Raw genomic sequence first — 20,451 nt, 5'->3', positions numbered from 1 at the left:
CAGATCAGAACAACTCGCTGATCAATATTTATTTTGTCTTTCTTTACGCCTCTGTGAAGCACCTTGGGAAGTTTTTCTACTTTCAAAGTGTTATGTGTCTATGTATAAAAAAACTTGCCTTTATTTTGCGCCTTTAACGTAGTAAAACGTCCCAAGGTGCTTCACAGGAGCGATTATCAAACAAAATTTGACACTGAGCCACATAAGGAGATATTAGGACAGGTGACCAAAAGCTTGGTCAAAGAGGTAGGTTTTAAGGAGCGTCTTAAAGGAGGAGAGAGAGGTAGAGAAGGGGAGAGGTTTAGGGAGAGAATTCCAGAGCTTAGGGCCGAGGCAGCTGAAGGCACGGCCGCCAATGGTGGAGCGATTAAAATTGGGGATGTGCAAGAGACCAGAATTGGAGGGGCGCAGAGATCTCGGAGGGTTGTAGGGCTGGAGGAGGTTACAGAGATAGGGAGGGGCGAGGCACAGGAGGGATTTGAAAACAAGGATGAGAATTTTAAATCGAGGCCAGATGCTGAGGACCCTGCTGTGCAAGTCTAGCATTTTCCGGGTTGTTTTTATTTATAATAAAGGATGGATTGACTCAGTGGATTGTGAAGGGCAGTCAGCATATCACAGATGGAGACTGCATGGCACTGCCTTGTATATCATCTTCCCTCTGTCACTTCATGGACTGTGTCTGTGCTGAAACACATACATTGAGGATGACACGTTTATTTTTCATGTTGCATGTGGCAGTACAGACTTTCCTACGGGTCACTGACTTGTTTCTGTTTTCTCTCTCTCTCTCTCTCTCTCTGCCCTCTCTCCTCTTTCCCCTTCGTTCTCACCCCCGGGCCCTGACAGGTCAGTGCGACAAGTCAGGAACCATGCTTTCCGACAGTGCCATTTACAGCAGCATCGACGTCACCACCAAGACCAGCTTCAATAGCCCAAGCCAGCTGACACAAGCCACTCCCTATGCCACCACCCAGATACTGCATTCCAACAGCATTCAAGAGCTGGCCGTCGACCTCCCCGACCCACAGTGGAAGGCCTCCATCCAACCAAAGCCCGACCTAACCGGCTGTGCCTACTCCCTGCCGGAACAGAGCAAGTTCAATAACGGTGAGTGAGAGGGATGTCACGGCCTGTGATGAGGTCAGGGCGTCACATGCGCGTGTTGTTCCTTTTGACAGACTAACTGCAATGCTTCAACTGTACGCTAAAGAGGGAGTGTCACCATCGGGGCCTTGGTTTATTTTGTTGGAAGGAAAAGGTGAATTCAATAGATTTAATAATTGGATTTTAACATCCCTCCTCTATGTGAAGAAAAATTTTTGAGCGTTGATAGCTGGGGGAAACCAAGAGAATGGAATGGGAAATGTGAACATGAGCTGATGATTGAATTTAGATCAATCTACCCACCTACTCACCATATCCCTCAATCCCACCTACCCACCTTCTCCCCATATCCCTCAATCCCACCTACCCACCTTCTCCCCATATCCCTCAATCCCACCTACCCACCTTCTCCCCATATCCCTCACTCCCACCTACCCACCTTCTCCCCATATCCCTCAATCCCACCTACCCACCTTCTCCCCATATCCCTCAATCCCACCTACCCACCTTCTCCCCATATCCCTCAATCCCACCTACCCACCTTCTCACCATATCCCTCACTCCCACCTACCCACCTTCTCCCCTATCCCTCACTCCCACCTACCCACCCTCTCCCCATATCCCTCAATCCCACCTACCCACCTTCTCCCCTATCCTTCACTCCCACCTACCCACCTTCTCACCATATCCCTCAATCCCACCTACCCACCTTCTCACCATATCCCTCAATCCCACCTACCCACCTTCTCACTATATCACTGAATCCCAGAAACTTGTCTAGAATCATAGAATTTTACAGGACAGAAGGAGGCCAGTCGACTCCGATCTGGAAAAAAACTGCACATCTAGCCAATAAAGAAGATAATGGAGGGTGAACAAAAGCTTGATTGAAGAGGTAGATTCTAAGGAGGATCCTAAAGGAAGTGAGAAAGGGACATTGACTGCCATTTGGCCTTTGCCTCTTACTGAGTTTAACATTAATAGAGATGGTCCTTAACATTTATTTCCAACGGTTTACTTGTTAATTCAGCTTCCTCGCACTGTTGGGTTGAGAAAGTTCCTCAAGTCAGATCTCCCTGACACCCACTGTTTAAACATAAAATAATAATTAAAGACAAGCAGAAGGGTAATAAAGTATAGAAGGTTCTAGGGTGGAGTTATCCTGAAGCTCCCTGCCTCTCACCCTCTGGGCTGTGTTTCAAGGTCTAAGCATGGACAGTAGCAGCAAGAGGGATGGCTAGGGTTGAGGTGGGATCATGAGATGTCACATTCAGATAGTCACTAATAAATCCAATAGGGAATTCAGGAGAAACTTCTTTACCCAGAGAGTGGTGAGAATGTGGAACTCGCTCCCACAAGGAGTAGTTGAGGTGAATAGTGTAGATACATTTAAGGGGAAGCTTGATAAACACATGAGGGAGAAAGGAATAGAAGGATATGCTGATAGGGTGAGATGAAGTAGGGAGGGAGGAGGCGCCTGTGGAGCATAAACACCGGCATCGACCAGTTGGACTGAATGGCCTGTTTCTGTGCTGTACATTCTATGCAATTCTATGTCACCTCAGGCAATGGTGCCAGGCTAACTCGGAGGACAACATCCTATGTTCTTTGCTATTAAATTAAAGCTTCATGCATCTATTATTATAGATTTATAGATATATATTGCAAAAATACAAACATTTACAAAGAATTAGCGCCAAAGGATTCCAGGCCACTGAGCAACAAACAAACCACCCAGTGAATCTATTATTATTGGAGGAATCGTCCACTTTGTTCCAGGAAGTGGTAGAGTTTTGGGGCTGGAGTCTTTCATCTGTAGTATTGCACCCTCTGTAAACTTGAGCTCATCCAAAACTCTGCTGCCCCGTATCTTAACTCGCACCAAGTCCCGTTCACCCATCACCCCCTGTGCTCGCTGACCTGCACCTAAATTAAAAATTAAATTTAAAATTATTAACTAGCCAACCGGGCATAAAAGCTGCACTGTGGATCAGGCACCTGTTATAGAAACTGCCCAATTTTAATTTCCAACAATGACAAGTGGAAGATCAACCCCCTTGTGTCTGTAATATGGCCAATTGGTCCATGTTAACCAACTCTTGAAATGGGACCAGACGAAAGACTCCAGCCCCAAAACTCTACCACTTCCTGGAACAAAGTGGACGATTCCTCCAATAATAATAGATTCACTGGGTGGTTTGTTTGTTGCTCAGTGGCCTGGAATCCTTTGGCGCTAATTCTTTGTAAATGTTTGTATTTTTGCAATAAATGGCGGCCGATGATGAGATTCACTTTTAACCTCTCGGGCAGACTCTTTTTCCTCAAAACCTCAGCTTCTGCATTAACTGCATGACCTGCATGTGCTTGTGCTGTGAGCCAAACCCTTGATGCCACTGTGACTTTTACCCTTTAGCCCTGCTTTACATCCCTGACTACCGATTGGCTGAGGGATTGTCTAACAGAATGCCTCACAACCATTCTGAGGACTTCAACACCTCAAGCTCCCACAACAGCTCTGAAAGAAGTCTCTCAGGTTTGTTCTCAAAACTATCACCACCCTCTGCTCCACACCCCCCCCTCGAAACAGATCTATTGAGGATTGTTAAGCATGTTTCCATGTAAAACAGGTTATTCCTTGTGCACCTTCCTTACTGTGGATCAAGAAATGGGATTTATAAGTAAATATCGTACTGGAACGTCCTAGGTTGAAAGAAAGACCTGCATTTCTATAGTGTCTTTCACGACCTCAGGACGTCCAAAAGCACTTTAAAGCCAGTGAAGTACTTTTTGAAGTGTAGTCACTGTTGTAATGTAGGAAAAGCGGCAGCCAATTCGTGCACAGCAAGATCCCAAAGTCAGTAATGAGGTAAATGACCAGATCATCTGTTTTTTTTTTAGTGATGTTGCTTGAGGGATAAATATTGGTTGACAAGAGGAAAAACAGGATCGTGAAAGCTGCCCGATTGTCATAAAAACCCAACTGGTTCATTAATGTCCTTCAGGGAAGGGAACCTGCCATCCTTACCTGGTCTGGGCCTCCACGTGACTCCAGCCCCCACTATGTGCTTGACTCTTAATGCCGCCTAAAGTGACTGAGCAATCCATTCAATGCTCAATAAGTGTTACAGAGCAAGGAGGCCCAACACCCTCTGCTCAGAACAACTAGGGATGAGCAATAACTGTAGCCTTGTTGGCATCACCAACCTCCCAAAAGCAAATTAAGAATAAGAGAAGGTTTGTCAGGCCCTAGTATTTAGGTTATGCTAAACATAGAATCATAGAATGGTTATAGCACAGAAGGAGGCCGTTCAGCCCATCGAGCCCGTGCCGGCTCTTTGTAAGAGCAATCCAGTTAGTCCCATTACCCCGCTCTTTCCCCAAAGCCCTGAAAATTTTTTCTCTTCAAGTATTTATACAATTCTTTTCTGAAAGTTACTATTGAATCTGCTTCCATGACCTTTTCTGGCAGCCATGGTTATAAAAGCCTGTAGATTGTAAAGGAAAGGGAAGACTGAGGGAGGGGAGGGGTTTGAAGATTTACAAATTCCTCTTACCACTACATAAATAAAGTTGTTTTTCCAGAAATTGTTTCATTAAAAGCAGGATGAGGGATTTTTACCCTAACTCGGAAACCTCACTCAAAGAAATCACAGGATGGAGACTGGTACAGGAGGAGATATCCTTCTGAGATTGGGTGAACAGGACATAATTTGAGCTTTACTCTGTATCTAACCCATGCTGTAGCTGCCCTTCACCTTAACTCATCAACCCATATCCATCGCCTTCTCCTCAGTTATCTCTTGTGAACTATTCCAATGCTTTCCTGGCCGGCCTCCCACCTTCCACCCTCCAGTAACTTCAGCTCATCCAAAACTCTGTTGCCCATATCCTAACTTGCACCAAGTCCCGTTCACCCATCACCCCACTGTGCTCGCTGAATCTACATTGGCTCCCAGTCCGCCAATGCCTCGGTTTTAAAATTCTCATTCTTGTTTTCAAATCCCTCCATGGCCTCGCCCCTCCCTATCTCTGTAACCTCCTCCAGCCCTACAACCCTCTGAGATCTCTGATCTTGTGCAAACCCCGATTTTAATCGCTCCACCATTGGCGGCCGTGCCTTCAGCTGCCTAGGCCCTAAGCTCTGGAATTCCCTCCCTAAACCTATGCCTCGCTCCCTCTCCTCCTTTACGACATTCCTTAAAACCTACCTCTTTGACCAAGCTTTTGGTCACCTGTCCTAATATCTCCTTATTTGGCTCGGTGTCAAATTTTGTTCAATAATCACTCCTGTGAAGCACCTTGGGACATTTTACCATATTAAAGGCGCGAAATAAATGCAAGTTGTCGTTGTGGCTTCTTCTCTCCTCGATTAACAAAGCTATTTCTGAGCACTCACTCATCTCCCTCACCACCCACATCCCCAATCTTGCCTCAACCCCACTACCATTGCCATCCAATCATGGAAAGAACTCTTGCTTAACTCCCTCACTCTCAAACTCCCAACTCCAATATTTCTAGCCTTCCACCTGTCACAACATTTAGCTTGCGGTGGTCCTGATTCACAGTTCTCTCATCTCTTCACGTCAGTGCGCTTGTTTGTCCTAAATCCTTCTCTGTCTCCCACCCCACCGCTTTCTCTGGTGCATCCCCCACTTTTGCTCCCTCAAATCAGTACGGCCTAAAGCTGAGCATGTCTGAGGCATATCCAGCCTTGTCATCCCGTCACCAGATTTGGCTTGACCGTGTTAAATCTTCCCATGCGTGGCTCTCTTCAGCATAAACTGCCTGCAGCTTCAGGATCATCCGAGACGACAAGGACAACCCTCGACTTCTTTTCTGTGCAACTAACCACCTCCTCAACCCTCTTTCCTTTGCCCCCTCCACCCTCACCTCCAACATTAAGAGCTCATGAATGTTTTTTGCATCTCCAAGGTGAAGATCATCAGTGTAGCTCCCTCGTCTTCCTCTCCTCCGTGCCCCTGACCTCCCCCTTCCCCAACCACTCTAGTCATGTCTTTCCATCACACAGAGGTTGCCCCTCACTTCCCTTATGCCATCTCCTCACTCACCTCCTCCAGGAGACCCACCTCTTGCTGCCTTGACCTGCTCTCCACTCCACTCTGGATCAATCACCCACCCTCCCTCCAATGTGAGCTGATATTGTTAATGGTTCACTTTCCTCAGGCACCTTCCCTCTTCCTGTCAAAACTGCCATCATCGTTTCTCTCTTCAAAATGTCACCCTCTTTAATGAATGACCCATCGGCAATCTCTTGTTCTTCTCCAAGGTTCTTGAATGCATCATGGCCTCCCAGCTTCATACGCATTTCTTTCGAATCTCCCGGTATGAATCCGCCCAGTTTGGTTTTCGTCATTCTCATGGCAGCAAGATGGCCATAGCCAGACTCATGAATTATATCCTCCGTCACTGTGACCGTAGGTTGTTGTCCCTCCTTGTCCCCCTACCTCTCCATTGCGTTGGTTAGACCTCGCAAACCTCCATCACCTTTCTTTTGGTGTCTAGCCCCTTGCATGCTTTGGCTCCTACCTATCAGAATGCAGCCAGCCCATCACCAGCCCCTGGACACTATCAGCCCTAAGTCTCCCATGGATCTCTCCTTTGATCCCTCATCTTCCTCAGTGACACTATCCACAGGCATGGGGTGAGCTCCTATATTTATGCTGAAGACACCCAAATCTATCTCTCCACCACCTTCCTTGAACCCTTGACCACTCTGTGCTGTCAGACTGTCTGCCCGACATCAAGTCATGGCTGAGTCAATACTGAAAATCAAGAACATCCAAGCCATTCTTCCTGCCCCCCCACACCCCCTCCAGTCATAAACCCCGCCCACTGCCGCTTACTTCATCCCCCTCCTCGACTACTCGCTCAGGCTGAAACAGACCATGGGAAACGTTGGTGTCCTGTTCAATCCAAAGTTGAACTTTAACCCTAGCATCCTATCGATCAGATTGTCCACCTGTGTCACTGCCATAGGCCTCATGCCTCTCAGACCCTTATCCATGTTTTTTTTTTCCCCTTTCTCCAGTGTAGTACTGAGGGAGTGCTGCATTATCGGAGCGTTAGTCCTATGAGGAGAGATTGAGTAGAATGGGCCTATAGTCTCTGGAGTTTAGAAGAATGAGAGGTGATCTCATTGAAACATATAAAATTCTTAAAGGGCGTGACAGGGTAGATGCTGGGAGGCTATTTCCCCTGGCTGGAGAGACTAGAACCAAGGGGCATAGTCTCAGGATAAGGGGTTGGCCATTTAGGACCGAGATGAGGAAAAATGTCTTCACTCAGAGGGTTGTGAATCTTTGGAATTCTCTACCCCAGAGGGCTGTGGATGCTCAGTCATTGATTATATTCGAGGCTGAGATCGATAGATTTTTAGACTCTAGGGGAATCAAGGGACGTGGGGATCGGGCAGGAAAGTGAAGTTGAGGTTGAGGATCAGCCAAGATCTTACTGAATGGCGGAGCAGGCTCAAGGGGCCAAATAGCCTACTCCTGCTCCTATTTCTTATGTTCCTAAACAGCCTGTCCACCACAGAGTGAAACAGGAGTCATGATTTATTTCAAGGACCATTCAGAGAAGATCTGGCTTTTTTCCCCTGCGGTGTGTTTCCATTCACTCTGATTTGACAAAGTGCTGTTCACATTCTACTCTCCCCTCCGCCCCTGGGGTGCCCATACTTGGGGTATTGCTTCACGGACACCACCCGCCCTCACAGACATTCCCCCATTCCACCCCCCTCGCCCCATCAAGTGTTCAAAGTCAGGAAGGGTTTTGATGGAGTCAGTATTGAGAAACTGTTTCCAGTGGCAGGAGGGTCAGTAACCAGAGGACACAAATTTAAGGTGATCAGCAAAAGAGCCAGAGGGGAAATGAGGGAACATTTCTTTACACAGCGAGTTGTTCTGATCTGGAATGCGCTGCCTGAAAGGGCGGTGGAAACAGATTCAATAGTAACTTTCAAAAGGGAATTGGATAAATACTTGAAGGGGAAAAATTTGCAGGGCTTTGGGGAAAGAGCAGAGGAATGGGACTAATTGGATAGCTCTTTCAAGGAGCCGGCACAGGCACGATGGGCCGAATGGCCTCTTTCTGTGCTGTATCTACTATGATACCAAAAGTGAGTCAAACGGGCAATTGGCAAGATCGGGACGTCGGCGTGACCTTTTCTTGGAAGTTGCTTAGCGCACTGAGGCTCACCAATTGGCCGCTCGGGATGAGGTACCAGAGGTTCTGCCTGGAACCCCTAAAACTGCACCCCAACCTGATCCTGCACCTTGAGGAGCAGAGAAGCCAGGAGTGGGGAACCAAAAAAAACAAAAGGATAGACAAATGGAGAGAAAGCAAACTGTGTAACCAGTAAAGATTATTCAGCCTGCCCTTGGAGTGCAGTTTTTCTCTTTGGTTTTATCTCTGAACAAATGAGCTCATCTGCACCATTTTACTGGAGGGCGGCTCACTGTCTCGTGACGCTTGCAGGTGGCAAAGGCGGGAAGAAGAAGAAGAACAAACCCAGCGCAAAGCCGCATAAGAACACGGGCTCAAACTGGGCCAATGTGCCCCTTCCACCTCCTCCAGTGCAGCCGCTCCCTGGCACAGAGCTAGACCACTACGTGATGGACCATCAGGAGGCCGGGTAAGACATTTTCAACATTTCCCTGAAACTGCACTGAATTTTCCTCAGTACTAAAACGAAAGTGTTGTCACTATTGTAATGTAGGAAACGCGGCAGCCAATTCCTGCACAGCAAAATCCCACGAACAGCAATGAGATAAATAACCAGCTAATCTGTTTATTTTTCGTGATTTTGGTTGAGGGATAGATGTTTTGTCAGGACACCAGGGACAACTCCCCTGCTCTTCTTCGAAATAGCGGCCGTGGGATCGTTTACGCCCACCTGAGAGGGCAGACGGGGCCTCGGTTTAAAGTCTCATCCGAAAGACCGCACTCCCTCAGTACTGCGCTGGGAGCGTCAGCCTGGATTATGGGCTCAAGACTCTGGATTGGGATTTGAACCACGACCTTCTGACTCATAGGCAAGAGTGCGACCCAGAAGTGTTGAGTCACTTGAGTATTAGGCCTTGCGTCACTTCGCGCCGGCCAGGTCCAACCCCGTCACCGATGCTCGGTGACCCCTTCCGTCGGTTGGTTAACCCAACCTAAAAATAATTGTTATGTAAGTGATTTGAGTGCATGCATTGGAGGGAGCTGGATCCCAAGAGATAGTCGCCTTTATATATTGCCTTTCACAACCTCAGGACGTCCCAAAGCGCTTTACAGCCAATGAAGTACTTTTGAAGTGTAGTCACTGTTGTAATGCAGGCAATGAGGCAGCCAATTTGCACACAGCAAGATCCCACAAACAGCAATGTGATAAATGACCGGATAATTTGCTTTGTTGGCATTGGTTGAGGGATAAATATTGGCCCAGGACACAAGATTGGAGAGTGACATTTAAGGGCTTGTTTACTTTCAGTTAGGAACGTCTCCCAGCTGCTGTGGGTAGAGAAAATGAAATAGATTCAGCCAACTGGTAGGAGCAAGGGTTTGATGCAGTGAGAGCGGCGGGCTCTCTTCCTTTATAAATAAACATTCTCTTCACTTTGCCCAAATGTATTGAAGATTCTCCAACAACTTAACAAACAACAACCCTTGGCTTCCTCATTGTTTCTGCAACACCAATAAAGCAGCCCTACAACAGCCTGGGTTAAGCTCAGGATCACTGTGGCTCACATGGTAACAGAAGATTGTGGACTCAAGCCCAACTCCAGGGCTTGACTATATAATCCAGGCTGACACTTGCAGTGCAGTACTGAGGGAGCGCTGCACTGTCGGAGGGTCAGTACTGAGGGAGTGCTGCACTGTCGGAGGGTCAGTACTGAGGGAGTGCTGCACTGTCGGAGGGTCAGTACTGAGGGAGTGCTGCACTGTCGGAGGGTCAGTACTGAGGGAGCACTGTACTGTCGGAGGGTCAGTACTGAGGGAGTGCTGCACTGTCAGAGGGTCAGTACTGAGGGAGTGCTGCACTGTCAGAGGGTCAGTACTGGGGGAGTGCTGCACTGTCGGAGGGTCAGTACTGAGGGAACGCTGCACTGTCGGAGGGTCAGTACTGAGGGAGTGCTGCACTGTCGGAGGGTCAGTACTGAGGGAGCGCTGCACTGTCGGAGGGTCAGTACTGAGGGAGTGCTGCACTGTCGGAGGGTCAGTACTGAGGGAACGCTGCACTGTCAAAGGGTCAGTACTGAGGGAGCGCTGCACTGTCGGAGGGTCAGTACTGAGGGAGTGCTGCACTGTCGGAGGGTCAGTACTGAGGGAGTGCTGCACTGTCAGAGGGTCAGTACTGAGGGAGCGCTGCACTGTCGGAGGGCCCATACTGCGGGAGTGCTGCATTGTCAGAGATGCTGCCTTTTGGATGAGATGTTAAACTGAATCCCTGTCTGTCCTCTCAGGTGGATATAAATAACTCCACGGCCACTATTGGTAGAGTACTTATGTCCTGGACAATATTCCTCACTCAGCCAGGGAGTGTTTGATGCAGCAATGCAGAAGAAGCTTTACTCTGTATCTAACCCTGTACCTGCCCTGGGAGCGTTTGATGGGACAGTGTAGAGGGAGCTTTACTCTGTATCTAACCCTGTACCTGCCCTGGGAGCGTTTGATGGGACAGTGTAGAGGGAGCTTTACTCTGTATCTAATCCGTGCTGTACCTGCCCTGGGAGTGTTTGATGGGACAGTGTAGAGGGAGCTTTACTCTGTATCTAACCCGTGCTGTACCTGCCCTGGGAGTGTTTGATGGGACAGTGCAGAGCGAGCTTTACTCTGTATCTAACCCGTGCTGTACCTGCCCTGGGAGTGTTTGATGGGACAGTGTAGAGGGAGCTTTACTCTGTATCTAACCCGTGCTGTACCTGCCCTGGGAGTGTTTGATGGGGACAGTGTAGAGGGAGCTTTACTCTGTATCTAACCCTGTACCTGTCCTGGGAGTGTTTGATGGGACAGTGTAGAGGGAGCTTTACTCCGTATCTAACCCTGTACCTGCCCTGGGAGTGTTTGATGGGGCTGAGTGCTGTACCTCACCATCAGATGGTTAATTCACTGTTTAGCTTCACAAATGAAATCCCCACATTTTAATCTTAGGTTTGCAGTGTACTGGTCATTCTCTGCCTTGGTGTTAGCCTTATCCTCTCTCCTCCTGGAGAAAAAGATTGTAGAATGAACGGAACTGCGTATCAGTTATTAAAGTTTCACAAGTCTGGGGCCAAATTGATAAACAATTCAATGTAATCTGCCCCCCCAGCAGTTTGGTGTTTGTTGCTTCGAGTCTCTCCAGTGTAATATATTCTTTATGTTACCGCGAGAAATCATATTAGTTGTCGTGGCAACTCCAGTCATTTAGGGGCTAATGCAGTCAGAGTGATTGTCAGAGAGCATCTGCTGGACTGGCACAGTCCCATCTCGGAGTTTCTCCATGCCTATCCTTCAAATTGCCTTCTCTTTAACTTCTCCTCAACCTGACCACACTGTGAATTGTACGGCTGAGGGTAATTTTGAGAGGCCCCATTTAATTCTTGTCCCCTCCTCCTCTTCTTTTCACCAAACTAAAACGGCAAATAAAATTGTGACGCCCAGGACTGCAAACTCTTCCTTTTTTAAATCAGTAAATTGGGGAGCTCTTTACTTCCTGCTGATTTGAAATCCTTTTGTTGGATCACACAGAGTTTCCAAACCCCCCTCTCTATTCAACTTGTGGGCAGGAGCCAAGAGTAGATGACCACCATCTGTGTCTTCTCTCCTTCCTCGTCCAATGCTTATCAAGGTGAGGGCTATTAGTGCTGCGGAGATAGAACATAAGGGCCCACAATTTGCTGGGAAAGTAACAGCGAGTGTAATGGCGCTGGCCGTTATTAGTGTGTAAATCGTCCAGCGAGGGAGAGATAACCGTGAGTCGCCAATCACTACAACTTGTGGACGATTTGCGCAGTTCCGCCGTTCGCCTCGGGAAAACGGGAGCTCACCCTCAACCTCCCCGCGAGTTTCATGATGATGCTGCATTTTGTGCTGTTAAAAACAACTAAACTGGCGGCAGAAAGTTAGGGCTGGTACTTAACGAGATAAGGAGGCTTTTAATGAGGAGATTTATGTTCCTGCAATGTTCACTCAACCTCTCCGGCCCAGAAAGGGAACAATTGAAACTCTGGAGTCTCATCACTGCAGGTAGTAAATTGCTCCTAGAAGTTTTAAAATTTAAAATGTTATTTTTTTTCTTACTTTTCCTTTCTGCCTCTTTTTTGTCTCTCTTAATCCAATCTTTCTTTCATAAGAACATAAGAAATAGGAGCAGGAGTAGGCCATCCGGCCCCTCGAGCCTGCTCCGCCATTCAATCAGATCACGGCTGATCTTCTACCTCAACGCCATTTTCCTGCACTATCCCCATATCCCTTGATGCCTTTAATATCTAGAAATCTATCGATCTCTGTTTTGAATGTACTCAATGACTGAGCCTCCACAGCCCTCTGGGGTAGAGAATTCCAAAGATTCACCACCCTCTGAGTGAAGAAATTTCTCCTCATCTCAGTCCTAAATGGCCTACACCTTTATCCCGAGACTGTGACCCCTGGTTCTAGATTCCCCAGCCAGGGGAAACATCCTCCCTGCATCTACCCTGTCGAGCCTGTAAGAATTTTATATGTTTCGATGAGATCACCTCTCATTCTTCTAAACTCTGGAAAATACAGGCCTAGTCTACTCATTCTCTCCTCATACGACAATCCTGCCATCCCAGGAATCAGTCTGGTGAACCTTCATTGCACTCCCTCTATGGCAAGTACATCCTTTCTTAGGTAAGGAGACCAAAATTGTATACAATCCTCCAGGTGTGGTCTCACCAAGGCCCTGTATAATTGCAGTAAAACATCTTTATTCCTGTACTCAAATCCTCTTGTAATAAAGGCCAACATACCATTTGCCTTCCTAATTGCTTGCTGCACCTGCATGTTAGCTTTCAGTGACTCATGTACAAGGACACCCAGGTCCCTTTGAACATCAACATTTCCCAATCTCTCACCATTTAAAAAATACTCTGCATTTCTGTTTTTCCTACCAAAGTGAATAACTTCACATTTTTCCACATTATATTTCATCTGCCATGTTCTTGCCCACTCACTTAGCCTGTCTATATCCCCTTGAAGCCTCTTTGCATCCTCCTCACAACTCACATTCCCACCTAGTTTTGTGTCATCAACAAACTTGGAAATATTGCATTTGGTTCCCTCATCCAAATCATTGATATATATTGTGAATAGCTGGGGCCCAAGCACTGATCCCTGCGGTACCCCACTAGTCACAGTCTGCCACCCGGAAAAAGACCCGTTTATTCCTACTCTCTGTTTTCTGTCTGTTAACCAATTCTCAATCGATTCCCTCAATCCCCTCTCTTAAGTTCTCTTTCTGTACCTGATTTGACTCTAATTCACCCCATTTCCTTCTCCGTCTTTCCTCTGTTTCTTTCTCAATCCTTAATCTCATTGTTTAAGGAGACAGGCTGTTGGTCCCACAGTTCACCAAGGTCCCAGATGCCCCTTTGCCCTCTCCATTCACCAAGGTCCCAGATGCCCATTTGCCCTCTCTGTTCACCAAGGTCCCAGATGCCCCTTTGCCCTCTCCATTACCAGCTCACACTTCCAGCAAGTTACGGCGTAAAACTTTTTTCCAGTTGAAGGGTGAGGGGAGAAGTCAAACGAACAGGGCACGTCAGGGTGACGGGCCACTCCAGCAAGATTCGGGCCGAGTGACTGGGAGGGAGGTGTTTGGTGATAGGGTCATTGAATATTTTTAAGGCTGAGTTAGATAGATTCCTCATTAACCAGGGTGTCAAAGGTTATAGTAGGTAGACAGGAAAGTAGGGTTGAGGTCACAATCAGATCAGCAATGATCTTAACAAATGGCAGAGCAGGCTCGAGGGGCTGAATGGCCTATTCCTGCTCTTATTTTATATGTTTGCTTTAGGGTACAGTAGCATAGTGGTTATGTTACTGAACTAGTAATCCAGAGGCCTGGACTAATAATCCGGAGTTATGAGTTAAAATCCCGCCACAGCAGCTGGGGAATTTAAATTCAATTAACTAAATAAAATCTGGAACAAAAAAATACTAGCATCAGTAATGATGGCCATGAAACTACCAGATTGTCATAAAAACCCATCTGGTTCACTAATGCCCTTTTGGGAAGGAAACCTGCCGTCCTCACCCGGTCTGGCCTATATGTGACTCCAGACCCAAAGCAATGTGGTTGATTCTTAATCACCCTCTGAAATGGCCTCGCAAGCCACTCAGTTGTACAATCTCGTTAAAAAAAGTCAAAATAAGAATAAAACCGGACAGACCACCCGGCATGGGACCACTAGGCACCGGACACGACAAAGGCAAACCAAGCCCAGTTGACCCTGCAAAGACCTGTCTCACTAACATAGAATCATAGAAGTTACAACATGGAAACAGGCCCTTTGGCCCAACATGTCCATGTCGCCCAGTTTATACCACTAAGCTAGTCCCAATTTCCTGCACTTGGCCCATATATAGAATCATAGAAGTGTGGGGACTTGTGCCAAAATTGGGAGAGCTGTCCCACAGACTAGTCAAACAACAGCCTGACATAGCCATACTCACAGAATCATATCTTTCAGCCAACGTACCAGACTCTTCCATCACCATCCCTGGGTATGTCCTGTCCCACAGGCAGGACAGACCCACCAGAGGTGGTGGTACAGTGATATACAGTCAGGAGGGAGTGGCCCTGGGAGTCCTCAACATTGACTCTGGACCCCATGAAATCTCATGGCATCAGGTCAAACATGGGCACGGAAACCTCCTGCTGATTACCACCTACCGTCCTCCCTCAGCTGATGAATCAGTTCCTCTTCATTGTTGAGCACCACTTGAAGGAAGCACTGAGGGTAGCAAGGACACAGAATGTACTCTGGGTGGGGGACTTCAATGTCCATCACCAAGAGTGGCTCCGTAGCACCACTACTGACTGAGCTGGCCGAGTCCTGAAGGACATAGCTGCCAGATTGGGCCTGCGGCAGGTGGTGAGTGAACCAACACGAGGGAAAAACCTGCTTGACCTCGTCCTCACCAATCTACCTGTCGCAAATGCATCTGTCCATGACAGTATTAGGAGGAGTGACCACCGCACAGTCCTCGTGGAGATGAAGACCCATCTTTGCACTGAGGACACCATCCAACGTGTTGTGTGGCACTACCACTGTGCGAAATGGGATAGATTCAGAACAGATCTAGCAGCTCAAAACTGGGCATCCAAGAGGTGCTGTGGGCCATCAGCAGCAGCAGAATTTCATTCCAGCACAATCTGTAACCTCCTGACCCGGCATATTCCTCACTCTACCATTACCAACAAGCCAGGGGATCATCCCTAGTTCAATGAAGAGTGTAGAAGAGCATGCCAGGAGCAGCACCAGGCGTAACTAAAAATGAGGTGCCAACCTGGTGAAGCTACAACTCAGGACTATATGCATGCTAAACAGCGGAAGCAACATGCTATAGACAGAGCTAAGCGATTCCCACAACCAACGGATCAGATCAAAGCTCTGCAGTCCTGCCACATCCAGTCGTGAATGGTGGTGGACAATTTAACAATCGGGAGGAGGCTCTGCAAACATCCCCACCCTCAATGATGGCAGAGTCCAGCACATGAGTGCAAAAGACAAGGCTGAAGCGTTTGCAACCATCTTCAGCAAGAAGTGTCGAGTGGATGATCCATCTCAGCCTCCTCCCGATATCCCCACCATCAGAGAAGCCAGTCTTCAGCCAATTCGATTCACTCCACATGATATGAAGAAACGGCTGAGCGCACTGGATACAGCAAAGGCTATGGGCCCCGACAACATCCCAGCTGTAGTGCTGAAGTCTTGTGCTCCAGAACTAGCTGCACCTCTAGCCAAGCTGTTCCAGTACAGCTACAACACTGGCATCTACCCGACAATGTGGAAAATTGCCCAGGTATGTCCTGTCCACAAAAAGCAGGACAAATCCAATCCAGCCAATTACCGCCCCATCAGTCTACTCTCAATCGTCAGCAAAGTGATGGAAGGTGTCGTCGACAGTGCTATCAAGTGGCACTTACTCACCAATAACCTGCTCACCGATGCTCAGTTTGGATTCCGCCAGGACCACTCGGCTCCAGACCTCATTACAGCCTTGGTCCAAACATGGACAAAAGAACTGAATTCCAGAGATGAGGTGAGAGTGACTGCCCTTGACATCAAGGCAGCTTTTGACCGAGTGTGGCACCAAGGAGCCCTAGTAAAATTGAAGTCAATGGGAATCAGGGGCAAAACTCTCCAGTGGCTGGAGTCATACCTAGCACAAAGGAAGATGGTAGTGGTTGTTGGAGGCCAATTATCTCAGCCCCAGGACATTGCTGCAGGAGTTCCTCAGGGCAGTGTCCAAGGCCCAACCATCTTCAGCTGCTTCATCAATGACCTTCCCTCCATCATAAGGACAGAAATGGGGATGTTCGCTGATGATTGCACAGTGTTCAGTTCCATTCGCAACCCCTCAGATAATGAAGCAGTCTGTGCCCGCATGCAGCAAGACCTGGACAACATCCAGGCTTGGGCTAATAAGTGGCAAGTAACATTCGGGCCAGACAAGTGCCAGGCAATGACCATCTCCAACAAGGGAGAGTCTGACCCCCTCCCCTTGACATTCAACAGCATTACCATCGACAGCCCCTCCCAAACCCGTGACCCCTACCCCCTAGAAGGACAAGGGCAGTAGGCACATGGGAACAACACCACCTGCACGTTCTCCCTCCAAGTCACACACCATCCCGACTTGGAAATATATCGCCGTTCCTTCATCGTCGCTGGGTCAAAATCCTGGAACTCCCTTCCTAACAGCGCTGTGGGAGAACCTTCACCACACGGACTGCAGCGGTTCAAGAAGGTGGCTCACCACCACCTTCTCAAGGGCAATTAGGGATGGGCAATAAATGCTGGCCTTGCCAGCGACGCCCACATCCCATGAACGAATAAAAAAAATGTTTGTATGGTCTGCACAGACCTGTTACTGAGCGCTCTTGAAGATGGAAGGGTCGACTTTTGGCTGGAGTTCTGCAGGGGAGCAGGACGCAGTTGGGATTATTACCGAAAGACTTCGACGCCGTCTCTACGGCAGCTCTCTGGATGTCCCGTGAGAAACAGTGCATGGGATGGGGGGAAGGTGTGATACAGAAATTAGGGATCTCATGTATAGAAATTACTAAAAGCTCGTGAACGGGTACAAAAATAATTTAAAAGGCTAATGGAATGTTGGCCTTCATCTCAAGGGGACTGCAATACAGAGGGGTGGGAGTTATGTTACCGCTGTATGGAGCTCTGGTCAGACCCCATCTGGAGACTGTTCAGTTCTGGGCCCCGCCCCTCAGGAAGGATATATTGGCCTTGGAGGGGGTGCAGCGCAGATTCACCAGAATGATACCGGGGCTAAAAGGGTTAAATTATGAGGACAGGTTGCAGAGACGAGGCTTGTATTCCCTCGAGTATAGAAGATTAAGGGGTGATCTAATTGAGTTGTTTAAAATGATTAAAGGATTTGATCGGGTCGATAGAGAGAAACTATTTCCTCTGGTGGGGAGAGTCCAGAACAAGGGGGAATAACCTTAAAATTAGAGCCAGGCCGTTCAGGGGTGATGTCAGGAAGCACTTCTTCACACAAAGGGGAGTGGAAATCTGGAACTCGCTCCCCCAAAAAGCTGTTGAGGCTGGGGGTCAATTGGAGCTTCCAAGACAGTTGATACATGGATTTCTGTTGGGTGAGGGTATCAGGGGATAGGGAGCAAAGGGGGGTAAATGGAGTTGAGGTACAGATCAGCCATGATCGAATTGAATGGCGGAACAGGCTTGAGGGGCTGAATGGCCTCCTCCTTTTCCTACGTACATAGCAACACTGAGCACCATCCCTGGCATCCAGCGGTGCTTGGCACATTTAAAATTTAGGGTTATTCATCTGTTTGTCCCGGATTCACTGCAGGGGCAGCACTGCCTTTTCTCCATGATACCTCACACGTGCTAAACAACAATTCATACAACACTTGGAGTAGGCTCATAGAACTTGAATCACCTTTATAAATCACTGACAAGGCCTCAGCTGGAATATTGTGTTAAATTCTGGGCACCACACTTTTGGAATGATGTCAAGGCCTTGGAGAGGGTGCAGAGGAGATTGATTAGAATGGTACCAGGGATGAGGGATTTTAGTTATGTGGAGAGACTTCCAGAAGGCATTCGACAAGGTGCCACATAAAAGATTATTGCTCAAGATAAAGAATCACTGGATTGGGGGTAATATTCTGGCATGGGTGGAGGATTGGTTATCTAACAGGAAGCAGAGAGTTGGGATAAATGGTTCATTCTCGGACTGGCAACCAGTAGCCAGTGGTGTTCCGCAGGGGTCGGTGCTGGGTCCCCAACTCTTTACAATCTATATTAACGATTTGGAGGAGGGGACCGAGTGTAACGTATCAAAGTTTGCAGATGATACAAAGATGGGAGGGAATGTAGAGAGTGAGGAGGACATAAAAAACCTACAAGGGGATATAGACAGGCTGGGTGAGTGGGCGGAGATTTGGCAGATGCAATACAATATTGGAAAATGTGAGGTTATGCACTTTGGCAGGAAAAATCAGAGAGCAAGTTATTATCTTAATGGCGAGAAACTGGAAAGTACTGCAGTACAAAGGGATCTGGGGGCCCTAGTGCAAGAAAATCAAAAAGTTAGTTTGCAGGTGCAGCAGGTGATCAAGAAGGCCAATGCAATGTTGGTTTTTATCACTAGAGGGATAGAATATAAAAACAGGGAGGTATTGCTGCAGTTATATAAGGTATTGGTGAGACCGCACCTGGAATACAGCATACAGTTTTGGTGTCCATACTTAAGAAAAGACATACTTGCTCTCGAGGCAGTACAAAGAAGGTTCACTCGGTTAATCCCGGGGATGAGGGGGTGGACATATGAGGAGAGGTTGAGTAGATTGGGACTCTACTCATTGGAGTTCAGAAGAATGAGAGGCGATCTTATTGAAACATATAAGATTGTGAAGGGGCTTGATCGGGTGGATGCGGTAAGGATGTTCCCAAGGATGGGTGAAACCAGAACTAGGGGGCATAATCTTAGAATAAGGGGCTGCTCTTTCAAAACTGAGAAGAGGAGAAACTTCTTCACTCAGAGGGTAGTAGGTCTGTGGAATTTGCTGCCCCAGGAAGCTGTGGAAGCTACATCATTGAATAAATTTAAAACAGAAATAGACAGTTTCCTTGAAGTAAAGGGAATTAGGGGTTACGGGGAGCGGGCAGGAAATTGGACATGAATTTAAATTTGAGGTTAGGATCAGATCAGCCATGATCTTATTGAATGGCAGAGCAGGCTCGAGGGGCCGATTGGCCTATTCCTGCTCCTATTTCTTATGTTCTTATGTTCTTATGTTTTCCTTAGAACAGAGAAGGTTAAGGGGAGATTTAATTGAGGTGTTCAAAATTACGAGGTGTTTTATTAAAGTAAATAAGGAGAAACTGTTTCCAGTGGCAGGAGGGTCGATAACCAGAGGACACAGATTTTAGATAATTGGCAAAAGAATCAGAGGGGAGATGAGGAGAATTTCTTAAGCAGTGAGTTGTTCTGATCTGGAATGCGCTGCCTGAAAGGGCGGTGGAAGCAGATTCAATAATAACTTTCAAAAGGGAATTGGATAAATACTTCAAAAGGAAAAATTTGCAGTGCTCTGGGGAAAGAGCGGGGGAATGAGACTAATTGGATAGCTCTTTCAAAGAAATGGCACAAGCACGATGGGCTGAATGGCCTCCTTCTGTGCTGTAAGATTCTATGACACTCACGGCTGTTAAAGTGAAAAGCAGCACAAGGACCCCGACAGTCCCATTCCTTCTCAGTGAAAATACACAACCTGATAATTAAATAACAACACTCAGAATGCTTTGATTCCCTCTTCCAATGAATCAATTATCCAAAGTGTATTTGTGTTTAACCTTAGCAACAATGTGTAGAGGGGGTCATCAACGAAAGGCCATTTAATATTTGGGATCAGAGGGGTTCAGGGCTTGATTCATTTCGATAATGCTGCAATTATTCTCCATCGTGTAATATCATCTCGGCTTCACACACAGTTCAGTAAATCAGGATTCTCCCAGCTTGTAAATGTTAATTACTTCACCAGAGAGTATTCAACAAGACCAGAGCTAGAATATTAACTCGAAAGCAAAATACAGCGGAGGTTGGAAATCTGAAATCAAA

At 47.4% G+C, this 20,451-nt stretch overlaps 1 protein-coding gene across 1 annotated transcript in view; it reads left to right on the top strand.

The window, feature by feature from the left end:
• The window catches only part of robo2 (roundabout, axon guidance receptor, homolog 2 (Drosophila)), a 627,335-nt gene that overhangs the window by 552,713 nt on the left and 54,171 nt on the right, over positions 1-20,451 (top strand). The window contains exons 21-23 of the mRNA XM_067993421.1: positions 850-1,110; positions 3,521-3,640; positions 8,605-8,761. Coding sequence (XP_067849522.1) covers positions 850-1,110; positions 3,521-3,640; positions 8,605-8,761 — 538 coding nt within the window. The remainder of the gene's footprint in view (positions 1-849; positions 1,111-3,520; positions 3,641-8,604; positions 8,762-20,451) is intronic.

Source organism: Heptranchias perlo, chromosome 11 (genome assembly GCF_035084215.1).
Source record: "Heptranchias perlo isolate sHepPer1 chromosome 11, sHepPer1.hap1, whole genome shotgun sequence".
Taxonomy (NCBI): domain Eukaryota; kingdom Metazoa; phylum Chordata; class Chondrichthyes; order Hexanchiformes; family Hexanchidae; genus Heptranchias; species Heptranchias perlo.
This window is presented reverse-complemented; position numbering and strand designations above follow the sequence as displayed.